Here is a 26,136-nt window from a genome sequence, read left to right as displayed (position 1 = left end):
AAAAAAATGTCTGAATTAATTATAAACTCATAATTTCAATAATTGATATATGTGACTATAATATAGAGTAAAACGACCATTTTTTGCAATGGCATTATGCAACACCACAATAAAAATTAATAGGTTATTAACATATTTAAATTTTCCGTAGGCCAGTGAGTTAAGATTTCCATTTTACCTGAGGTGATGATTTCTTTTTTTACCCACTCATACCTCTCAACCTGCAGACATTGAAAATAGGAACAATGGCTCTTGAAAAATAGGAACATCATTCAAAAATCTGGTCATCTAATTAACATAAAATTTGAATACCAAACAGCACAAAACTCTTCCTGCTTCTAGCAGGAATGTGGGATACTACTCAGAAACACGTTTAAAAAACTGATCTTGACAAAAATGATGGAAAAATATCAACACATTGTCATGGAGACTTTAATGAACTATATTGCAAGATTGTATCATACAATGTAATTTATTTCTTTTCTTCAGAAAAAGAGAGGTATTAGATGTGTAACCTATTTCTTTAAATTACTGTTGTCACTAGTAAGTTGGTCATGTAGTATGGATTTCTGTGTACTATACAGCCTCAAAATCTACATGTGATCAGGTAGATTCAGAAAATTGTGTGAAGAGGTAAATCAAGTTTGAAAATAGGGACATACTACCATAAATAGGGAGATGTGTGTAGAGGTAAATAAGGCCTGAAAACAGGAATGTTCCTCCAAAATAAAGATAGTTGAGAGGTCTGTGTCCACTCAGTAATGTGGCAGCCACCTCTTTTGAGGCTCTAATTTCACCACTGAAGTTTGTGCCCTTGGTGTGTCCCCATCATGTCCCCACACTAGGAGTGTGACAAGTATATGAAGGACATTTCAGCCTATTCTGAACTTCTGAGGTGGTTACTAAAAGGCATATTTTCGGTGAAAGGATACTGGCTAGTTACTTAGCAGTAGTTTATTCTGGGAAAAAGTGAATGGTATCAACAGTGAACATGCTAAAAATATGGGAGAACTACAGAGTCAAAGGAACCTGATACTGAGAGTAAAGAAATTATGTTTTTCAATACTTAAGCAAAAATGTCATTTTTTGTCTGCCAAGTATACAGAAGTTCCAGAAAATAGGATATATCCCAGAGTCCTCTGGGCAGCTTGCCTACAGCTACCTCTGTTTTCATTGATACTACTTGGCTTCTGAACTCCTCACTTAATGTAATGTCTTTCTGCATAGTTCCGTACTTCCAGCTGTCTGTAGAAACTGCTGTCTCCTTGGTTTAGGGCAGAGTATCTCCAGTCAGCTCCTATGAGGGGAACAGCTTTTCTTGGTGCCAAGGGTGCAGTTTTCTCTTCTTTTCCATAGCAGTGCATGGACAGTAAACTAAATAAGGTTGTTTTGTATAGAAGAAGGTGCTAAACAATACCCTAGAGTACATCTAATCAAAGAAGCTTGATGTGGGAAAGATGAAACAACATGCTTTAAAAATAGGTAAACAATAGTAAAAGAAAAAGAAAAGAAAAAGTGTAGGAGATTTGTGAACATTGAGCATAAAAGCATACGGCAGCTTCCATTGTCCTAGACAATGACAGAAAACCTCTGATCTCGTTTCAGTTTGCAGTAAACCTTATAATTGTTGCTGAGATGTTTTAATTTATTGCCATTTAGTGTTATAAAAATATGATAAAGTAAGGTATTCTTTTTTTAGGTACAGCAATCAGGAGCCTTAATACAAGTTATTGAGGAAAAGCATCCAAGCATAAAGATAATTTCCAACCTGACCATTCCAATATCTACTGTGAAGGACACTGGAGAATATATATGTGCAGCTAAACACGGATTTAAGGACAACAAAGAAATGGAAAAGATGACAATCACTGTTCTTGGTATGCGATGTGGATGCAATGTTTATGTTGACTAGACAGACATTTATTATGTGAAGTTATTTATCAAGCTGTTTGCAAATGAATGCAAGCTAAGTGCAGCCTTTAAGATATCTCACTTAAGGGTACTCAAGCACATTTTAACCAGTTGCTTGTGTTGTTGCATTTTATGCATTATGCTGCGTAACTGTATTAGTCCATGTATGCTGATTTATTAGCTAGTGAGTGCATTTATTTAACCAGAAGGAAAGATAAAAATATAGTGTGTGTGTGTGTGTGTGTGTGTGTGTGTGTGTGTGTGTGTGTGTGTGTGTGTATGTGTGTGTGTATGTGTGTGTGTGTGTGTGTGTGTGTGTGTGTGTGTGTGTGTGTGTGTGTGTGTGTGTGTGTGAGGGGAGGGGGTGGTATGTGCAAATTCTGTGATGGACTGGTCATCTGCTTAGGTCTGCTTCTAAACCTTACATATGTTGCTTCCTGCGATAGACCTAGACTCCACTGTAACTTGGAATAGATTTAAGTCAGGCCTTGGAAAATGAATGAATACTTTTTGGTAGAGATCTGAAGTCTCTGTTTTTAATTCTTTATGTGTTTTGGCATTTGGCAGCTTAAGCACCATTCATTCCCGCTTCCTCCACATTGAAACTTTTTATTAAGCCATCATCCTAATAATTCTACTGTGTCTTCTGCTGGTGTCAGGATACCGATAGAGTGAGAATGTGTCTAAAGGCTTTAACTGATTCTTCCCCACATGCATGCAATGGTACATTCATCAAAGTATCTGACTGTATCTCAGTGTATCCCTACTCTGATGTCACTAAGGATAAAGGCCAACCTATGTCGGTCTGTAAGGAAAGTATATTTTTACAAGGGATATAATAAAGAATTGTGACAGACATATATTATGAGCAATAAGGGGAATGCACTATAGTACTGCAGATACCGCATGCCTTAAGGTAATGAACTTCTTCCAAAACACATATATTAAAGATATTTATTTCCAAAGACTGATGACATTAATCTTTCAATGAGGCTGTCAATTCACTGTAGTAAATTCATTCAGTTAATAGTTGCTACCAAGTACAATTATCCCAGCAATAATAAACTAATAGTGCTTCTATGGACATACAGTATGTGTCCCAGTAGCTGGAATCTGTTATGCGTGCCTTTCTTGACATTATTGGTTTGGTTTAGAACATACAGTGTTTGCATTATGTTACTATTTAAAAGAATGGGTATTACTTCAGACTTTTCCATCTGGTTAAAACAATGCATTCCATGTATTTTCTGGTCATAGAATATGAAATGTGACACCCAATACTACAAATTCCAACACTTCAAAAAATTGCTGCAGCTCCTTAAAAAACACATGCAATTCTCATGTTTATTATTATACCACTAAAGCATTTTTTGAGGGAATGTTATACCCTACACCCCACAACATGGGGAACTCTTCCCCTTACATTCACTCAAGATCACTGTACCCTGCAGGAAAGAGATCCCAGTGAGATGACACAGCTTTGAATTTGCTGTATATTTCTCTAATTGCACTTAATTTTCACACTTTATGGGATTGAACTTTCCCATATCAGACCTTCAAAAGCCACCCTGTTCATAATGTACCATAATTTCTGACAGCTTATATGTCCATTGGCTAATAAATCTTCACACTAACTTTGTTTATATAAGTATTTAAGTCTGTATAATGACATTCATACAATGTACATTTTACTGACTGAATCAGGACATAGAAGAATGATAAATATTGATTAAAAACTTGATTGCATCATTCAGGCAACCTTGGGGTTGCTTTAAACCCCTGTCAAGCAACCAGGCAATGACGTATGTTATAAACTAACCCCAACCACTACCAGGGACTACAGGTGATCTCCATCACTTTGGAGGGTCACAGTGCTTTCTCCTTCTGTGCACTCCTGCTCACTGATTATGAAGGTCACCACCCATTGGTAGGTTGGTGAGCCCAGCTCCTGCCACAGGTCATAGGTTTGTACCCCAGTGCTTCTTCCACAGTGACCTATGTAGTACATGGCTATCTCTGTCCCAATGTCCCCTCCTGGGGGGTGGGCATGTCCATCCTCCTCTGTCATTGCCATCAAGTTCCCAAGGTGAGAATGAACTCAGGTCATATGAGCCATAGTCAGGCTTTATTACTGTACTTCACCAGCACTGGCTGTATTATATTATATTATATTATATTATATTATATTATATTATATTATATTATATTATATCATATTATGTTATGTTATATTATATTGTATTATATTATATTGTATTATATTATGTTATATTATATTATATTATTTTCTATTCTATTAACTTGTGTTATTTTATATTATATTATATTCATTATTCAGCTATCATTTAGTGTATCGATTATTTGTTCCAAAGCATTGTTTCAGTACAAATACATAAAGATAGCAAAGCAAGTATAACACACCTGATGATATTTCCATGTGCTGCACAGAAAAAGGATTTGTCGAACTGAAACCACTGTTCGAGGTGCCTCAAGCTGCTAGCTTACACGAAGTGAAAGAATTTCAACTAAATATCACCGCCTACCCACCGCCAACAGTGATCTGGCTTAAGGACAATGTGGAGCTGAACAAAAAACTCAATGAAATAACTGCAAATACTGTCAACACCGGAGAAACCAGGTAAGGATATGCACCCAAGCAGTTACTTTTTTTACTGAACAACCATATTTAATCTTGCCTTTTCCCATTTCCATTTTCCCTGTGGTTTTATTTTTCTGAAATACTTGTCCAGATAAGAACCAGCATCATAATAAAGGTGCCGAAGTAACATTCTCAAAATGTTGTTCCCATTAAAATTTAACAAATGTTCTCAGAGTCTTTTGCACCTCCTACTCTTGAGAAAATACTTATATCTTAACAGTGTGTTTCTTTCATTTGAAGGTTTGGCAAGGTATTTCTAAATGCACTGAACATAGGGAATGCCATCACAAAATATATTGAGCCATTACCATGCATGAACAATATTCCATTGCTTATACTTATTCCATTGCTTAATACTGAGGTTACATTAGTAAAATGACATATGGCTTGGGAGTGATAGCCATGAAAGTTTACTCCAGTGAGTATAGACCTTGTGCCTGGTCTCACCCTCACACCACAATGGCAGTATTTATGTGGGAAGGGGGTGTAATATTATAATGTGAGTTCTTCGGCATCTCTGCAAGCATTATTTGTTAGTAGACCATTGAGAAGTAGAAGACCTTATGCTAACCCCATAAAAATCTCACCAATCCAGGTCAAAAGGTTACAGTAGGAAGTTCTGCTTTTGAAGTACTTAATAAGTGTAGACATCAGCTTCGATCAGTCCTAGGAGATTTACCCAGCCCTGACAAAAGTCATACTAAAGTCTGAAACTGGATAACAAAATGTAATGCCTAGTATTTTGTACACAGTATCCAGATGTAGATCATTTAATAAATATAAGTAATAATTTTAAAACTGTGAACTCATACCCCTGTATTAGGGTAACCTGAATATACCTTATCTCAGTCTTTCATCTACAAGGCGTACCCCTTATATGTACTGCATGAATACAACAGAATGATAACATTTATTTATTTATTGTCCACACATGTTGGCAGTTCCAACACAGTCCTTTTTTCAAGCTATACTCAAGTGATAGACAATTTATACAAAACATAACAAGGCAGAAACCATGGAAAGTGCAGATGGTTTAAACTGGAGATATTTACAAAAGCATTAGGCAAAGTCTAGGGCTACTCCTGTCAGATCTGCAGGAATAACTGGCTTTTGCAGGCTGCATATCAATAAAAAATGTTGTTGTCTCATGTGTCTTAAGCTGTTGGGCTTGATGACTTTATACAAGGGAAAGATGAAAATGTGTATCAGTGGGTGTAGGTGAGGAACTGTATGCACGGCAGGAAATGTAGAGTGTAAGAGCAAAGAAAACCAAAGGTGTGAGTGCTACAGTAGTTTCAGACTGGAAAATGAAGTGAGTTATCCAACTTGAGCTTGGGCCTCTGTCCAGCAGCTCTCTTATATGGAGTAATGTTCACTGTATATTTATAGTCTGCTGGAGGTCTTAAAACCAGAGTGTGGGTACACTGAATGATCTTCTTCATTTAATGCTGGACAGGTCATACAGCATAATTTCATTGTAAGTGTTCTTTCATTCATGCACTGCTGTTGATTCACACCTGGCTACAATAGTAAATCAATGAACAGCCATCAACAACCACTGAGTTTACCCAGCAAGCAGGGAATAGAAGTAGATTACCAGGCCTTTCTTCCATGTCACACATACACAGCACATGCACACCTACAGACAATGTAGAGTTGCCAGTCCACGTATTGCATGTCTTTGCGATGTGGGAGAAAACAGGAGTGCCCACAGAAAACCCACTAGTCCTGAACACAGGGAGGACATGCAGTCTCCACACAGAAGGCATCCCAGTCAACACATAAACTGCAGAACCTCTTGCTGTGAGGTGGCAATGATACACAGTGTGTCACTGGCACACCTGTAAGTGTGTATCACAGCTTCTATCCTTAGTGTAATGGTTAGCCAGTTTATCTAACTGATGGTTGTGTAGCCAAGCCATCTTTGTGGCACGGGAGATTAAAGCCCCAACTGATCCAAATGATCAGAGATCAGTTAGTGGCCTGGAAACTGGAAGCACCAGTGTAAAGCAACAGATGTCACTTCACCTGTCTGGGGGTGGGGTGGGGTGATCAAACATGCCAAAATGCTGGCATCTACTGGAGAAAGGGGTATATCCATATAACATTTAGGCCTTATATTCACACTGTGGCCTTCATTACTCATGTACAGGAATGTGCAAACACACAAAGGGGAAAAAGACCCTCATGTCTGTGGACAAACACATTAGAAATCATGGATGATAACGTCCCTCACAATCTGCTATCTTCTCGATAAGCAGAGGAATGACTGGGCTTGATTGTAAATAGAGGAGCCTGAATGAGGAGCATGGGGCGGGGAATAGATGCATATAAAGTAAAAATTGATGAGATCCAGTTACGCCTTTTTTTTTAATGGAATTAAAGCACAAACCTAAATAGTTGGTTTTACTTAATGTGAAGCTTGTTAGCATCAGCAATGTAATAAAACAGAGTTAATGTAAAGTTGCTGTACTGCTGGAATCTATAGTAAAAGATGTTTTCTCATCTCTTCTCCATTTGTTTCCCACTGTCATTTATGCACTAGGATGGTGACTTGCCTTTTGACCATTGTTAACAACAGTAACATGTAAATCACCAGCTTAAATAAGTTTCTTCTTAACACTCACTTTATTCTTTACTATAATAACTATGTACTAATGTAATTAACAACAAACATGAACGATATTCATTCTATTTATAGAAGCACTTTCAGAACTGATTCATCAACACTGCACCTTGCACTTTTCTGACACACACACACACACACACACACACACACACACACACACACACACACACACACACACACACACACACACACACACACACACACACACACACACAAACACACACACAGTAACTGCAATCTAAACTGGGTGTGGATACAAAGCCCACTGCAATAACTTTTGATCATATATTGTTAAGTCGGACATGACTTTGACAAACTTGAATGGTGGTGAGTGAATTGTTGCTGGCAAAGTGAATTTCAGTGAAATTAGTTTGTCAATAAATATTAGCAGATATACTACAGAGCAGTATTTGTAAATATTATAGCAATAACCCATGCCTGGGTGTGGGCAATGCTGGATTTACCCACGGTTGGTGTAGTTTGGTCATGAGGGCGAAGCCCGAATGGCCAAACAAAGCCAACCGTGGGTAAATCCAGCATTACCCACACCCATAAGTGGGTTATTGCTATTATACAATGACATTATTTAAGGAAAAAAAATAATTACTTTTCTTAAATAATGGCATTGTATAATGCCTTCTTGCTGCCCTTCCGCAGCTGTCTGGTATTCTGCAGCAGTTCTGATGTACTGCACATGCGTATGCCTACGCAGTACATCAGAGCTGTGAGCAAAAGCAACGGAAAATGCAAGATCTCTGTTGCTTTTTGCAAACTGTTTCGCTATGTTAAAGGAGTTTAACATAGCGAGACAGCTTTAAAAAAAGCAATGGAAAATCTCCGTTGCTTTTTTTAAAGCTGTCTCGCTATGTTAAACCCATTTAACATAGCGATACAGTTTTGAAAAAAGCAATGGAGAAAGCAAGATCTCCGTTGCTTTTTACAAACTGTTTCGCTATGCTAAAGGAGTTTAACATAGCGAGACAGCTTTAAAAAAGCAACGGAAAATCTCCGTTGCTTTTTTTAAAGCTGTCTCGCTATGTTAAACCCATTTAACATAGCGATACAGTTTTGAAAAAAGCAACGGAGAAAGCAAGATCTCCATTGCTTTTTACAAACTGTCTCGCTATGTTAAAGGAGTTTAACATAGCAAGACAGCTTTAAAATTTTTTAAAGCTGTCTCGCTATGTTAAACTCGTTTAACATAGCGAGACAGTGTGAAGCAATGGAGATCTTGCATTCTCTGTTGCTGTTAAAGAAAAGAGTTATAGTAATGGAAAAAGTCCGGGCGACTGGACCTTTTTCCATTACTATAACTTTGATTTACAACGTGCACACTGAACAATCAGCGTGCACATTTTTGAATATTATTTGGGAGTCGTATAATAGTAAATATATTACACAGCAGTATTAGTAAATATTAGTCGATATACTACAGAGCAGTATTAGTAAATATTAGTAAATATACTACAGAGTAGTATTAGTAAATATTAGTAAATATACTACAGAGTAGTATTAGTAAATATTAGTAAATATACTACAGAGTAGTATTAGTAAATATTAGTCGATATACTACAGAGCAGTATTAGTAAATATTAGTAAATGTACTACAGAGCAGTATTAGTAAATATTAGTAAATGTACTACAGAGTAGTATTAGTTACTGTAGAGTAAGAAGGTATTTTGGCATAGCTCTGTATATTTGAATGTTGTTGTGCTGTAAGGCATCTCTTTACTGTGTGCTGTATTTCTTTGTTTACCTAGATTGTTGCTACTGTGTAGCAACTGAGCAAAGAGAAACAAACTAAGAAAAATATGTTATACCTAACACTGAATTTCATGTTTTCAAGCAAGCGTGAAAAGTGACATAACTATTGCAGCATGTATTTATTTTTCTTTTTCATCTGTATCTATCAGCCACCCCTATTCCTCCCACTTACCTTCTGGGGATCATCATCCAGGCAGCTTTCAGTTATTTGTATGCTTTACTGTACCCACTCATTTTGTGGCAGTTAGACATAAGAGATGACACAGTACTGTCCCGCAGCATGTCCACTTCTGCTGCGCATACATGACATCCTGATGCAACAGGTCATCATACTGCTAAGTCTGTATGTGAATCAGGGTCCTTCCTGCTGCTTCCTGATATGACACTCGATACATATCTTCTGAAAAGTGTCAGTGCTATGGTTGGGCAGGAATCCTCGCTGGATGGACGAGCTGCCACTGGCACTCAGTCTCACCCTCCCTCACTGGTTCCAGCAGTGTTGAGGTCACTAACTGAACCTGGATAATTTGGGCCATCATCAGAACTTTATCTCTGTGCATCATGGAGATGGCTTGGTTTGTACATTTTTGACTTGCTGTATTGTGCTTGTTTTGGATACCTGTGTAACATATTCCTAGATATGCATGAGTATATGGTAATTCTGTTCTGCAGTCATCCTGTCAGTAAGTAAACAAACAAGGTATGGTGCCAGAAGTAAAACATACTTAGTGGTTTGTATGATAATTAATTACTTAGGTTAAAAAAGGAAAACTTAAAATGTACATTTTGTGCAGGTACCAAAGTACTTTAACTCTGATTCGTGCAAAGGAGAATGACCGAGGTAACTACACAGTCATTGTCAGCAATGAAGATGATGTCCAAACACTTTCCTTTGTGCTACAAGTTAAAGGTAGGTGTTGTTTACCAACTATTTGAGTATAACTAATCTCTTCCCACATTTTGTCAGAAATGTGCTATGTTAACTATTCTTCAATGTGTATTTTGCAGTATAAAGCTACACTCTCTCAGTTGTTCTATTTCTCAGGCACTGCCATTACAGACTACCCATAGAGGCTGAAACACTGTTCCACCATGTTTGCTGCCATGTTATTTATCATTTGTCATATGATTATGGCATTAAAGTCTAACCTGGTGTTGCACTGTTTCTTGTATCTGAACTTTGACTGATTGGTTAGCCTCATGGTCATTCTTGACTTGACTGCCTGCTGCCTTAACTTCAGTAGCCACATTAAGCTGTCAGTTTTAGTTAACAAGAGTTTGACTTGTCTGCTCCTCACCCTGCTTAGCAGCATTCTCCATCTTATTAACCTTGAAAGAAATATCATGCCTTTTTCAGACTGAACTTCAATTTACCCCTAATGCTCGTTTTGGGTGCCTCAGTGGGCAGAGCCATAGGTGGTTCATCTAGCACCCAGTGTCAGTCCCCAGTAGCGTACCTCATCCCCTCAACTCTTCAAGTGAAGACAAAAAAACAAAAAAATCTTTGTTTAAACTACACGAAACACTGAAGTGTCTTTCTGTACTGACATTTCGGTACCTACTCACCTGTCTTGGCTTGGTCTCCCTGTGTGTGCTGAGATCTCTGCTGCTCGTGTCTGGCATACTGTTTTCTTGTCCCAATCTTTGATATGCTGCAGCAGTGGGTACAACTATTGCCAGACTCTTGCTTGATGTGCTCTTTATATTCATTGCACTCCTCTTGCTGCAGTCTGGGGGTACCATTTGCTGCAGTATTCCATTAATTAAATACCTTGTCAGCTAGATAAGTGAACTGCTTGTAAGCCCCTTTTCAGCCAAGACCTAGGCTCAAAGGCACATACATCATATGCAAAATATAAGATGAGACATAACAAATCAATTTAGAAAGTCATAAATTCCACATATCCCAGTGATGTATTCAGAAGAAAAGATAAAGTAAATAATACAGCTTGATCTAGTGTGTCAGTGTTCAGCAACCACTGTTGGCAGGTTTACATGATTCTACTGCTTTATTTCTCTTCACAAAGATCTTTTGTAATCAAACCTTTGACTTGAAAGGTGCTGTATAGTGAGTTAAACAATAATTCATGTAATAAGTACAAATTTAAATCTGGGTACACGGGTGGAGTCCAAGAAACATCCATCATGTTCCCATAGAAAGTATTTCTACTGGCTTTTCCTGGCCTCCTGTTACACAAATGCACACTGCTCTGCATTTATTTGTATGCATTCTGCATTAAAAGTATTATTTCTTTCATTAATATAATTGCCGACATTCACCACTATCCTTAGATAGTTACCTAGTGGTACAAATTATGTTTGCACTCATTTCATTGCTGTTCTTATTGTGTTATTGTATGCTGTGGTTTAATTGTTGGCCCTCCCTTTTGATTGATATTATTGCTTTCTTGTTTGCTGCATTTTAATTGTTGGCCCCTCCCTCTACATTTCTACAGGACCCTTCCCCTTGACTGCACTGCCTGTACCTTATAATTTTGTCCCACTGTCGTAGGAACCATCCATCCCTGCATTATGTGAGACTCTGCCTGGGAAGCCATATTGGCCCACCTATTCTCCCAATAGTGAGTCAGGTAGTGGGGAACTCCTACCTGCAAGTTCTGTACAGTGGCCTTCTCTTTTCTTCCCTAAGTAGGTCACAGCCTTAACATAGATGCCTGAACAGAGAGGGGAAGGGTGCATGCTCCCATGCTCACCTGTTTCCCCTGGCTCAGCAGAGAGGCCCCTGCCTGAGGAAGTGCCAAGCCAGCACTGTGTGTCTGCAAGTGAGCAATACACCCAACTACTGCTAGGTGTCATCAGTTTTATGGACTTAGCAGCCTTCCTTGCCCCCCCAATGAGTGAAATGGTGCTGGTTTCTCAAATCCCCCCCCCCCGCCCATTCCCTCAAATGTCCATGGTGCTAACTGAGCACAATTGACCTAGGATGCTTTTAGAGTTTCACCTCTCTCTGCTATTGGACTAGGTTTTAACTTTCTTGAGCATTATGAAGCAATCCCATTTGTTATTCTGAAGCAAAAAGACTGCCTCTTTTTAAAGGTTTACCTTTGCTAGGAGTACAAATATGTTTTTTTTATTCTATACTGTAATTTTTCAGTACTTGTTACTGTAAGTTTTGCTCTGATTCTTCTAATTGTATCATATTCATTGTGCTGTTCTAAGTTTTGTTCATATTTCTGTCGTGCATCAGGTTTCCTATGCAATGGCTGAAATGGGTCTTTTAAGATCAGTCCACTACCTTGGTTATCGAATCTTACACATGATTAATAACCATATCATTAGGTTCTAGCTGTCTGAACATAACTGATCAAGTTAACATGTGATTGTAGATCAAATCATTGACAAACAGGCACAGTGAAATCATTGTTAATACAAATCAGCTGTGTCTTATTTTGGGGAATTTCTTCTTTTTCTACTGCTGTGTGACCATAGAATTAGTATGTATAAGTCGGGGTGTTGAGACCTTACCCCCACATGGGGTGTAGGAGGGCGTACTACCTTCAAAAACTCAGTGTAGGTGGGTTTTATGTCTGCTGTTTTCTTGATCAGTTGTGATGAAGCTATTTCTTTTTTGAGTGATCATGTTTTTACCATTCATAAAGGTAACCATCTGAGCATTTTGTTTAAATTTTTGTCTCAGTAATAACTATCAATATTTGGAAGGGACATTGTACTTTTAATAATACTGTAAATGGTAGGTAAAGCACTTGTTTATCTTAGTAATTAAATTGGAATGAGATCACAGCTTCAAGTCCAGTTCAGACAAGGCTTACTGTAGCAATGGGAGTAAGAGAGTCAGCTGTTGTTTCAAAGTAATTCTATGGCAATAGTGTGTATTCAAAAGGAGATTGTTCAAACACAGATGGCTTATATGGTGCAGACGGAACTGTCACCTACTCTTAGTCCCTTAATGGTTGAGATGACCGACCTGTATCTGAGGGATGCTATGCAGATTTATTTTGGCATTCATGAGGACAGGCATACAAGACTGTATGTGCAGTGACCCAGAAGTGACACTGGGAAGATACAGTAGCGGCAGTTGCAGGCATTACTGTTTTCTGCAGTGATCTGTAACAGTACCACGGTAGACTTTTAGGGTGCACTTTCCATTTCTGTAATGTTTAAGCTTGGAGCATGCACAGAGGTATTTATTGCTTTCTTGTGGAAATTTCATCAAACAATGGGTGGGAATGCACAGAAAAGACCATTAGGTATGCAGAGCTGCTGGGAACAACATCGTTTAAGAGGGTACTAAGTATAACTTTGTGTTGTTGTCTGTAAGTGATAAATCTGGAAAGAGTTATGGGCTACGAAACAAAGAATTACTTATTATGAATGTATGTGAACATGCTACCTACTATGAACTCATCAGAGTATGTGATGCTTTTAGAAATGATTTTTTGCAAACTGACTTAGAAAAGAAATAAGAAAATTATTCCTGTTAAGTTAACCTTTTTCTTTATTTTGTAAACATGCAGTTCTCTTCCTGGAGATGTTAAAGCTCTGCTTTAGGTGTAGTTAGTTTTCACTGTTCGTGATAGCCCCTAAGGCACTCTACAGGGGTTCTTCATGTCCACAGTAACCACATTAGCATATGAGAACACTGTGTCAGAGCAACCATTTATACCGTGTATTTCTATGCTGAAAGAAAAGACAGCCCAGTATGCTGCGTTGAAAACAGTTTAAAGGGGAAGCTCATGTGCACTGACTCTTGTACTGTTAAAATGCAAACATTATGTTTTGGATCTTCTTGTACCGTGAATCATTTTACAGCATTTAAGCAGGGTGGTGCTGCTTGAAACTGAAATCTTTATAATACTTCATGTGGTCTTAAGTTAATGCAACTTTTGTGGAAAAAAATTAACAGAACATAGAGATCTACATAATTTCAGGATACAGTATCAGAAACAAACATAAAATAACCATAAATTGTATTAGCTGGCAGACAAAAATAGTAGACAGAGTTCAAAAACTAAGAAATGCACAGCTGGGATGATGATATTTCATCAATTTCAGTTTAATCACACCTGAGATGACAATACAGACTAACATCAGATAACTGAGCCTATATAATGCAGCGTGGAGTATAATGCAGCGTAGAGTACAATGCAGGGTGGAGTATAATGCAGTGTGGAGTACAATGCAGAGTGGAGCATAATGCAGCATGGAGTACAATGCAGGGTGGAGTATAATGCAGCGTGGAGTACAATGCAGGGTGGAGTATAATGCAGCGTGGAGTACAATGCAGCGTGGAGTACAATACAGGGTGGAGTATAATGCAGCATGAAGTACAATGCAGGGTGGAGTATAATGCAGTGTGGAGTACAATGCAGGGTGGAGTATAATGCAGTAGAGAGTATAATGCAGGGTGGAGTATAATGCAGTGCTTTTCTGCATTCTGTTGAGCTACATCCTCTTATTGTTACATTCTTGTATAATTTTTGTAGTCTTGTATACAGTGCATGAATACTCCATTTTGTGCTTTAAAACAAATCTGTGAAAAACAAACATGCAGTAGTATATATTCAAATGCGCGCACACACACACACTCATATATATATATATATATATATATATATATATATATATATATGTTACAAATAGTTGTTTTTTTCGGATTCCGTTGCAGGTAGCACAAATGCACCTGATCTTGAATGCTGAGATAGCTAGGTCTTACTTCTACAGCATAAACAAATAGGTTTCATAGGTTCATAGGTTCATAGGTAAGTACTAGGCTATCTGCCCAAGGGCATCTAAGCCTAGCCAGAATGTGTTGGCTTTCGCCGCCCCCCTTAGATTTGTTCCCTGTGCCTCGGTCCAGCAGAGCCATTAGTTCCATGTGCCTCTGTCCAGCAGAGCCACTGCAGTGATCCCTGGGGTAAATTTTATGTTTCCCATCCACTCATCAAGGTTTCTCTTGAAGAGTGTTAGTAAGGGGCTCTGCCTAATGTAGATTGGAATCCTGTTCCAAAGCATAGGGAGTCTCTGGGACAGGAATCTATCCCTCCAGCACATCCTATTTATCGTTGTGGGGAGGTTTAGATCCCTAGAGCATGTGGCTCTTGGGGATTTGTTTTTTTTTAGGTGGAGCATTTCCATCAATTCTGGGTTGGACATGGCCTTGTATGTCAGGCAGAGATCACCTGTGAGTAAGCGGTATGCAACCGAGTGCAGCTGGAGTTTCTTCAGTTGGGCTGCATAGGGCATATGTTTGAGGCCAGTAATCCTCTTGGTGAGGTACTTCTGTGGTCTTTCCAGCTGTTGCAGGTGTCTTGTAAGGTACATCCCAGGCTTTGTACTTTATGATGGGTCTATGATGGGTCTAATGAGTGATGAGTAGATGGGCACAATAATCTCTTTTGTTCTAGATGCGAACCCTTAGGTGGGCCACATAGAAGAATTTTCTAACCATCTTGGCAATATGATTATCAAAGGAGAGATTACTATCTACTTGGGTCCCCAGATCCCTTATTACATTTTCTGTATTTAGGGGACTACCACGTATGTGGTAGTTCATGAGTATTTTTTTTTCCAAAGGGGATGACTATGCACTTTTTGGCATTTAGCTTGAGGCCTTGATTTTGATACCAGGTATCCATCTCAGTGAAACCCTTCTGGAGGATGTCTGTATCAGCTGGAGAGTCAATTATGGCCCCTAGTTTGCAGTTGTCTGTGAACTTGGTCAGCCATAGTCCTCCTGTGCTTGCCTGTACCTCTGAGAAATATATACCGAACAGGAGGGGTCCCAGGACTGAGCCCTGGGGGATGCCACTTGTAACTGGTTTAGAGTCAGACCTAGAGGCTGCAACTCTCACCGTGTGGGTTCTATCCGTGAGCCAATTGGCGACCCATCTTGTGATGCAGGGGTTTATGTTCAGGCTGGTGAGCTTGTCTATAATACCAGAATGGGGAATGGTGTCGAAAGCCTTTGTGAGGTCTAGGTAGGCTGTGTGAACCTCCTTTCCCTCATCTAAAGCCTTGGTAACTGTCTCAAAGAAGTTTAGGAGGCATGATCTGCCTTTAACAAAGCCAAACTGGGTAGGGTCCAATGTCTGAAGGTTCCCAATATCTCTGTTAATGAATTCCATGATGATGCTCTCCATAGCCTTGCTGACCAGGCTAGTCAGGCTTATAGGGTGATAGTTCCCGGGGTCTGTTGTGGCTCCACCTTTGTGGAGTGGGATATTGGTTAACTAGACAACTGAACCTGCACATTTTAAATAAATGCATTCCTTTTCTTGCCTTAAATTCAAGATGAGAATGCTGAGTAGCTTAACATTTTATTACTGTACTGTAGCAAATAATACATAAGGAAGGAAAAAAAGCAATATTGTATTCCTACTGGCTGGAGTCTTGCTAACATTAACAGAGATTAGGGCTTGGTAGCATGTGCTTTGATTAAGTTCTGAGCTGTTCATTATGTTTCCTTGGGGTATGGTTCAGCACTTAGGTACTCATTTAAAATAACTGAAAGTCAGACTCCTTTTTAGTGTTTATTATTGAAAAAAAGGTTATTACTTACAGTATTAACTGTTCACTTAAGCCTGTCATAGATGTCACTGGTTGTGAATATATATTTGGCAATCATTGGCATGTCACTCAAGTACTTTGTAGTTACAGGCACTAATAAAGGCACTTATGACATCACAGCTCTGCTGTAACAAGGCTGTTAAATTTGCTGTTTTCACATAATTAAGGCTAAATATTCTGAGACTTGCAATAATGCGATTTACAACCGCCTTAAACTTAATTTCAAGTACTCTTAAAATTGTTTCTGCTGAATTATTATGTTACTGGTGTCACAGGACTGAGTGAAATTTTGTGCAAGCAGCCCTCACAAAGCCTTGAGCTTTGCATGTAAAGTAACTTTGACACTGTTACCAGCCGATTGGGAACAAACAAAAGCCAATGATACCCATAGCTAATTGGTACAGCACAGAATTATGAGGTAGCCTGAAAAGGTGAGCTGAAAATAATAAATCAGAAAGGATTGCAAAAAAGAGATTGCCAGAAACATAAATAAAAATAAGCTATGTATTTGCTGTGAGCCTACATTCAGAGAAGAGAACAACTGAAGCACGTGTATTTTAGTTTAGATTTTAATTGTACTGTCCCCTGCCCCGAATGAAATCAGTTAATGAACAGGGTAGGTTTCCTAGGTTGTTGAGACAATCTTAACAAACTTGTGTATAGTAGTAACATATCTGCCATGGAATGCAGCTGACTGCAGTGCATTTCTTTATACTGACGTAATTGCTGGCAGTGACTCAGGCAACAGGATAACCAGAAAGATTTGTAAATAATAGCTGAAGTTTTTTGAAAAGTAGCAGTATTGTAGAAAAAAGTACTGATGATACATTTTGTGCTTAAGACAACCATTGTAGAATAAATTTGACTACTGGCTATAAACGTAGAACAGTCATGCTATACTAAATGTTATTTGTGGCAGCCTATTCATAATAAAATTATTTTACATCAGAAGCTGACTTTGATAATGCATGATTTACTGAGCTTCCTTCAAGGTAGTCTTTATTTATGCCATTGATCAAACAAAAAGCATTTATTTCATGAGTAGGTAACTCAGTATGTCTCATACCATGCTAACCACATCATCTGTTCATTCCCGATTCAAGTTTTCTTTAATGGAGTGTGTCAGCCCTCTCCTCTGTCCCTTCATTATGTGCTGTTAGGCATTTTGTGTCAGGTTACTATACTATTATACTTCATCTCCTGTGCATTCCTATACCAGCATAAGTTCTGTCATTATGTTTGCTTACTGTTTCCTTCTTTTTTACTCTGTACCCCCTCCAGCACTGTTATTCTACCATTTTGGCTGATTTGCAGGCAGTCATAGAAATGGTTCATGGTACCGAAACATAATTAGTGACAGTGTCAGTTCTGCCAGTGTGGTGTAGTGACAACTTACTGCAAAGTGATTCATGAGTGACACAAATATGACAGTCATTGCTGTTAAAGCTTCATGTCTCACCCCCTCCATCATGTGGTGTAAGTAATTCCTCAGAATGTTAGTTAAGTGTTAGTTAGTGTTAATTAATATCTCTACGGGGTATTTATCAGTAGCACAGTATGTCAGAATCCAGAACTGCATTTTAATACTGAAACCAGCTTGTGACAATCAGCTGCAAAGCAGTAGCAGAGTATTGCATTCAGTAAGCATTATCAGTGAGTAAACAGAGTACTGCATTCACTTTTTACGTACTTTGCTTCTAGCTTTGTGAAAACTCTGCTTCTTCTGAACTTTCCTAAATAATGTTACAAGGCTGGAAGACAGGATTAAGGCTATGAGCTGTTAATGAGCTGCTTCCTGTAGTCCGAGGTTTGATTCCTTTGGTCTGCATTTGCATATTATGTGACTTTGAGCTAATCAGCTAAATATTTAGCTGCATGTTCACCTTAGAAAGGGGACATTTGTGTGCAGTGGGCTTGGTAGGTTAACAGATAAATAAAATAAAAATCTACCAGAATCTATGCATCAAACAGAAAACATTCACACAAAATTTAGCCTGGAATCTTAGAAGGATTCATAAACTTACCATTGTTGTATAGCAGACTTTAAACTTCCCCATGTATCCATGCAGTGTTTGATTAAAACTATTAATATAGTACCAACTAGCTGCATTGGAACAGGCAGTCCACTGCAGCCTTTACATCCTGCCAAGAGTATAAGGCAGAAATACCACTAAATTGTTTAACTATAATTTAATAATAATCCATGGCTGGGTGTGGGTATCACAGAATGTATCCATGGTTGGTGTAGTTTGATTATTGGTGCTGTCTATCGAATGTGCCCTGGATCACCTCCATCTAGTACAGAATACCACGGAAGAATTCCAGACTTGAAAGTACAGGAGTGATCACATTTGTGCTTTTACTCCCTATCAGATCTTCATCACTCGTTAATCATTACCATCAGTGACAGGAATGTCTATTGACCTATTACAACCTCTGCTGTCAGGACCTGGGTTATTTAGAAGACTTGTTTTGATCTCATGTCCTGAAATGACAGCTGAGGTACTGTTAAAAATTTTTTTTGAGGCTCATTTGAAAACTAAAGTGTAAAATTTTGTTTGTGTTTATGGTACTTCCCTTAAGGAATTCTCATCCTTGGAAACCATAATAACTTGTCATAAACCACGTAAAAAGGCAATTTTAGACAGATTTTTATCTAATCCAAATACCAAAAACCTTGCGGCAATTAAAAGTTCTGGAATATGAAACTGAAAACAGAACAAAGAATAAAAACATAGTTCTGATGAAGCAAACTGTGTTTTGTGAAAGCGCTAACCTACGTTACTTGGATTACATTTTTTTTTTATTATTTCACTTCGTGAGTCTGAAAGTTTTTTCCCCTGCCGTGTTTCTTCCCTGGTTTTTATACATTTTTATCTAACTTTATTGTGTCATTTTGTGATCAGATCCCGTAGGTATGTATTTGATGGATATTTATTCAAATTTTATTGTTTCGCTAAACATTTTAGTGGATTGTTTTTGTGTCTTAGGCTGAGGCACTTGTAAAGAAAGATCCAAATGACAGATTACTTTGAGTGGTTGCTGAGACAGTAACTTCTGCATGATAACAGCATGTCATTTCTCCTCTTCTGTACAGTGCCAGCATCCATCCTCGACTTGGTGGACCATCATCATGGCTCCACAGGTGGTCAGTCAGTGTTATGTGTGGCAGATGGAGATCCTTTACCAGAGGTGGAGTGGTTAACTTGCAAGGACATCAAAAAGTAAGGAAGATTTTAATGCATTGTGGCAGAGTGGGAAATATATTTACGGATTCATTTCAAAGAGAGTTATATGCAGATAATGCAATCTGACCATATGTTATAGTTACTGCAGCATGTTATAATGTAATGCTCAGACGTGGAATCAATTTCTGTTAGTTACATTGCTTGATGTTTACCGTCATTATCACCATTTATCTGACTTTGTACTTTCTGGTTTGATATATACAGAAGTCAGGGTTGTGAAGTCAGAGCTCCCCAACATTGAGCAGTTCAGCACTGTTTTCTGACTTTTGCCAGTTACAGTCTCAAATGATTAGCTGGACTTCAAGGTACAGTGCTCCAGTTACTGTAGCAGTTGCATATTTAGGCTGTTGTGCTTTTGGCATACGGATTTTTATATTAACAGAGTGCAATTTAACTGGGTAGATTTGAATACTTTGCACCAAGCAAATTCATGTTTTGTAAAAATGTTCTCCTATTATAACTATTAGTGCCTTGTTAGTAGGTGTTGTGCAAAAAGGACACATGCCAGATTGACAGCATATCCCTGAGATATTCTGTCTGATTTACTGATCTGATTAAATGTAAGACCGACTGCGTAAGGAAGCAAGAGGTGTATCTGCAACATGTATAGCCTTTTGTTATTAAGAGATCCAATGTTATGCCAGAAAAATTGGTTCTGGGATATTAGCAATGACAAGCGGCAGTTGTTTTTGTGAAGTGTAGTGAAGGAAGATAGTTAAAAATAAAAAAAATGCAAAGTGCCTGCCCTTTCTTCCTTGGCACTTTATATTCGGTAACAATATGTCCATCTTCTTGTTTGTAAGACAACTGAAAGGGGCACCGTATAGAGAAAGACATGGGGTGCATCATTTTTGCACTTTGCCCCCATGCGCATATATAACTATCAGTAATTCCTTGGTAGATAGGCACATATTTTTATTTTCAGTCCACTGGTCAGTAACTTTTTCACCTGTTTGTATGGTGTGTTCAGAGCATGCTGCCTATGGTCATCTAGTGAAAGCATTGAAACGGTTAGGAAGTAGAATTTGTGGATTGTTTCCAAGACTTTCCTGAACATGCTGTGCTTTTCATGCATAGCTTAAGCCGGCACTGCAGACATTACTTAAGTAACTTCTAAAATGCACTACATGCTTCATGATAATGCACTGAAACCATCGTGGGGAAGAACAAATGAAAGCAGATAGACCTCCACCATACCGCAGTTAACTGTTGCATTTTAATATAGCTTTTGGATAACCTGACACTGTACGTAAATACTGGGTTTTGTGGGAAGCGTTGTGTTGTGGTGAGTCATTCTGTCATATCTGCTGGTAGTGATTATGAGAGCCATTTTGTGTAGATTTTATTATTGCCTATATTTTCTCCATTTACAAAATGCACTAATGTACCAGGTGTGGGTACATTTCTATGTGTGGTCCCTGCTTGAGGAGTTTTGCCCCATCCCGAACTAAAGCCCAGGTGGTAACATAACTACCCATGCTCTCTGCTCTCATCTCTCTGGCATGGAAAAAGAATCCTTTCCACACCAGCCAGATTGGTAGCACTCTTAGCTGTTACTGAGAATGGGTCATGAGAGGTACATGCTTCTGTGTGTGGATGCAGTTAGTGCATATGGATATTTCCTTATTATTTTGTCATTGTAATTTACATATGGGTAATTACACTTCCTATCGCTTGTATTCATGCATTTATTTCTGAAAAGAACAACGCAAATTAATAAGATAAGTATAATCATCTTCTGAAAAGAACAAAACTTCTTTTTGGTGAATTATTTACATATGATATTGCAAAGAGACACTTTCTTTTTCCACGCAGTACTTCCTTAATTCAGACATAAAGGTCAGCCAGTTACTCCATACAATGTGTGCTTTGAAAGGGAGAATGCTCCTTATCTTTTGTTAAATTGTCCAGTGTTATTAGCTATTTTCCAATTTTGTGATACTTATTCAGTCTCAACTTAGAAGTAACCCTTTCTACAATATTCTTGAATTTGCCTTAATTTTTGTTTTCAGTGCTCCACATTTGTGCCACCTTGATTAAGCTTCTTTGTGCAATATATCAAGGTATTGTGCCAGTAAGTATAAGCATATCTATAAAACCTGACTAAGCAACTAATTGCCAAGATCCTTCACCCCCATGGCTGCATAATTTGGCAATAATGCATAACAAAGGGCTTTGATTAACTAAATGAGATAAAGCAGTGACACAAACCACGTTCTCATTCACAAACTAAACAGAATTGTTAGAGCACAATATAGACCTTTGCCAGTCATAATCCCCATGAGGAGCAGTTATTTTGGTAACTCATATTCAATTGAGCACTATTAAAAACTCAAGTTAGGATTATAATGTCCTGCACTAGGAGAACAGATTTGCTTTTCTGAGTGCTGAATCTATTGAATTGTTATTGTTGTGATGAGCTTTGTCTGGGTAAAAAGAATGTGAAAACAGGATTTGTATCACATTGCTATTATATGATTAATGCATTTCAATATCGATTGTTATAAGTTTAAGGTCGCACTATAGTTTGCATGTGAAACCTATTAAACATTCAAACAGTGGTATCTGTAGTACAGTTCTGACAGCATATGGTAGTAACACTGTATGCAACCTCTGTGCTTGGGGCACTCATGAAAGGACACCAAGGCATAGGCTAATATATGTTCTTTTGTGGCCTCCCAACTATCTGGCCAGTTACTATTGTTTATTCTCAGTCATTCCTCCTATCTGGGGCACAGGCTAATCATAGTGATGTCATCATCCAGGCAGCCATCTAGCATCTTCTAATGCAGCCTAACCCTTCACCCTGCTGGGGCATTATGCTACAGAAAGTGAAGGTCTGGTCCACTGTTCCTGAAGCCCTTGCACTAGTGAAGCTACATATACATGTACAGTGCTTGGCATAGCTAAGCACACTTCCCAGACACACACTCTGCTTGCTCTTGTCACTTGTTTCCCAGTGGGTACCTGCAGTGTACACCTTCCCTCAACATGGGTGAGCTGAAGTGGGCTTCTCAGTCTCATTCACCCCTGGTCAGATCTTTCAGCACCTAAGTCACTGATTAGTCTGTGGTAAGCTGGGTCACACACAGGGATTTATCACCTCTGCACCACAGTACTTAGTCTTTAGGTACATTGATTTAAAAATATACCTGCATTAATTAAAAATGCTGTATGCAAATATATGCCGCATTACGTAACACAAGGAGATGACTCAAAGTTCTTCTGAGTAAGAAAGTTTTAGCATGTGTGAGAATTTTGTTTAATTCTAGTGATGTACACTTCTGAAAAACACTACAGAATAGTTTTGTAATGATTGTACTCCAAAAGTATAAACATTACAAACCAGTGGCACGAAAGAAGTAATTTCTACTGAGTGGGAGGAGGGGGCCACATTAACTCTGTAGAAAGAAGCGAAGCTCTGTTTTCACTTAAAAAGTGGAAAGAGATAAGGCACAAAGTAAAGCACGCTGTGTGTATAAACTGAAAATACAATGTGCGTATGTTGTTTATAACACAAAGCACTCATATTTTCATCTACAGATGTGCAAATGACACCGTAGCATGGATGGCTCTGTCAAGCAATACTTCTGACATTAACATTGACACCAGCTCATTTGACAATCATGTGGAAAGCCAGCTGAGGTTTAAGAAACTGGATGAGACGTTGGCAGTGCGATGTCTGGTAAAGAATGAGCTGAGTGTAGCAACTCGTGAGCTGAAACTGGTATCACACAGTAAGTCAGCATGTACAATGAAGCATGCTTATTTTTGGTAATTGTATTTCTTTCCTTTCAGAGTAGTCATTCTTTAAATTTGACATAGTTTAAGTGGACTCGTGGATTCCAGATGTATGATGTATGGAACTGTCATTCTTAAATGGAATTTATTAAGGATATGGGAGTCAATGCAACAGAGGAACATAGGAACAGTACTAGGGAATTGATCACAGATGTCGTAAGATACCTTCTATATGTACCTTTAAGTAGTTCTATTTAAACATTTTGCTACCCTTTACAAGCACTTAATTGTATTTACACTCAAGTGGTATCTGAAAGAAAACCATAATTTTAAGTGTTATGTCTGTGTTAAAATTTTGTATTTTTATGCATTGAAATGTAGTGACAGGTTGTTGTATTGATCTTACTTTTAAAGTTGAGCGGGACAAGATCTGAATTTTGCAGATAAATACTGATTTCTGGAATTAACAAAGCCCAGGCCTAATGACAGCCAAATAAAGAAGCAATGATAGTCCTAGAAAATTTCACTGAAATACTTCAAGGAATAAACATGTAGTTGACCAATATTTTCAGCATTGTCAATTAAGAGATGAAATGTAAGCTGGTTTGACTGCATTGGGAAAAGCTGAAAGAAGAAGAACAACTCATGTGCAGCTAAAGAAATTGCTGGTTTACAATATCCTCAGGTTTCCTTCATTATGTAATTAGCTTTGCAAATATCTGCTCTTGACTGGAAAGTAAAAGTCAAGTAGATCTGAAAGCCAGCTGACTTAATGTTCCAATATTACCAAAGCTATGGGGGTTTCAAAAACGTTAGCCCTTGATATAAAGGAACAGTGCCACAGGTCTGTAGGTGGGATTTCACTGCATGCATGCGGCAAGTAAATATTAATCATTCAACTCATAATTTTATTGCTTACAACAAGTGTTAAATGATTAAAACAGAAGGTTACAGAACACTGTATACTTGTCTCAGAAATTCCGCTTCTTATTGTCAGTGTTAACAACAATGTGCACCTTACTTAGAAAATGACAGGGTGTAGGGATACCATGTAACTCCAGATACCCAAGTTGTGATACATCTGCTGCAAATATTACAGTATCTCACATCAGAGGTGATAGTGTAAATAATTAAGCAACTTTAACTATAACAAACCATATAACTGCAATAAACACTTCAGGGAATTCGATTTAGATAATTGGTCTCCTGAGAATAAGACACAGTTCTGCTTATCACTGTACCACTAGTCTGTGGTTAATATTCATCACTCTACTGCTAAGAAAAAGCACTTAAAGTTAATTAATATAGTTGATTTTGAGAACAAATGCTTGATCTGAGGTTGTGAGTTGTTGGAAGTGTACTTTCTTTTTGTGTGGCTAAATCACTGAGCTGTGTTTTGTGACAGCACTACAAAAGAAACAGGAATTCAGGCCATGATGTATCATATAGCAATAATGTATTAGAGGTTCTAGGTAGTGTAGGCTTTACCCAGGGCTGTGCTCCATGAAGGCTGCCTACCATGGTAAAAGGCAACACTGAATTTATTACCAACGATAAAGCTGGAGTGATAAATTCTATTGAGTACAGATAATACAAAGGGACTCGAGAGTTTTAAAAAGTGCATAGAATATACAGAAAAAGTAGGGACAGTGACATGAACAGGCTGCAATATTTGATCAGACAAGCTAGACATTAGCCTTCTGCTAATTTATATATTTATCTATTTCTATATGTATGCATTCCTAAATCCTCCTGTACCCACGACTCATCATTGTTTGCTGGTACTGTACAGCTTGTGATTATGTACAGCCTCACAATGGAGCCTGAAGCTGAAGCTTTTTATATGCAGAAATGCACACGTGCGTACACACCCACACGTGCACGCGTGCGTGCACACACACACACACACACGCACACATTTACACATACATATGTATATATATATACACACACACACACACACACACACACACACACACACACACACACATGCACACATTTGCACATACATATGCATATACACACACACTGGTACATACACACACACACACACACACACACACACACACACACACACACACACACACACACACACACACACACACACAAATGCGTGCACACACACACTCACACATATGCATGCACACATTTACACATACATACACATGCGCACACACACTAGCACATACACACACACAAATACATACATACACGTGCATACACATACTCGCGCACATACACATGCACATATGCAGAAACACACACGCACGCGTGTGTGCGCACACACACACACACACACACACACACACACACACACACACACACACACACACACACATACACACACACACACCTGCTTGAGTTATTTATTTATTTACTTATGTTTGAACAGAAAGCTTTTGGTACCCATTGACTGCATTTCTGATTTGAATTAAGTCAGTAGGTATGATACATTTTGCCACATTAATTGGGATATTTTATAATGCTTAAAAGATGGATGCCTTTCTGGTGTTAATGTAAAAAACAACAAAAAAGACTGCCATTTATAGCACATTGCTGTTGATAAATTGGAACTCGTAGTTTAGAGGCCTGGGCCCCAGATACCATGCAGTTCCTTATTATTCCTTATTATTTGA

The 26,136-nt window shown here is 38.3% G+C and overlaps 1 protein-coding gene across 2 annotated transcripts in view; it reads left to right on the top strand.

Annotated features, from left to right (window-relative positions):
- The window catches only part of PDGFRA (platelet derived growth factor receptor alpha), a 125,482-nt gene that overhangs the window by 45,591 nt on the left and 53,755 nt on the right, over nucleotides 1-26,136 (top strand). For both annotated transcript variants that reach the window (XM_044061431.1, XM_044061432.1), the window contains exons 6-10: nucleotides 1,700-1,877; nucleotides 4,360-4,549; nucleotides 9,758-9,873; nucleotides 19,609-19,735; nucleotides 23,303-23,496. In XM_044061431.1, the coding sequence (XP_043917366.1) occupies nucleotides 1,700-1,877; nucleotides 4,360-4,549; nucleotides 9,758-9,873; nucleotides 19,609-19,735; nucleotides 23,303-23,496 (805 nt within the window). The remainder of the gene's footprint in view (nucleotides 1-1,699; nucleotides 1,878-4,359; nucleotides 4,550-9,757; nucleotides 9,874-19,608; nucleotides 19,736-23,302; nucleotides 23,497-26,136) is intronic.

The sequence above is a fragment of the Protopterus annectens genome, chromosome 2.part0 (genome assembly GCF_019279795.1).
Source record: "Protopterus annectens isolate FY-2018-M chromosome 2.part0, PAN1.0, whole genome shotgun sequence".
In the NCBI taxonomy this organism is placed as follows: Eukaryota; Metazoa; Chordata; order Ceratodontiformes; family Protopteridae; genus Protopterus; species Protopterus annectens.
The sequence above is the reverse complement of the archived record's forward strand: the minus strand, read 5'-3'. Positions and strand labels throughout refer to the sequence as shown.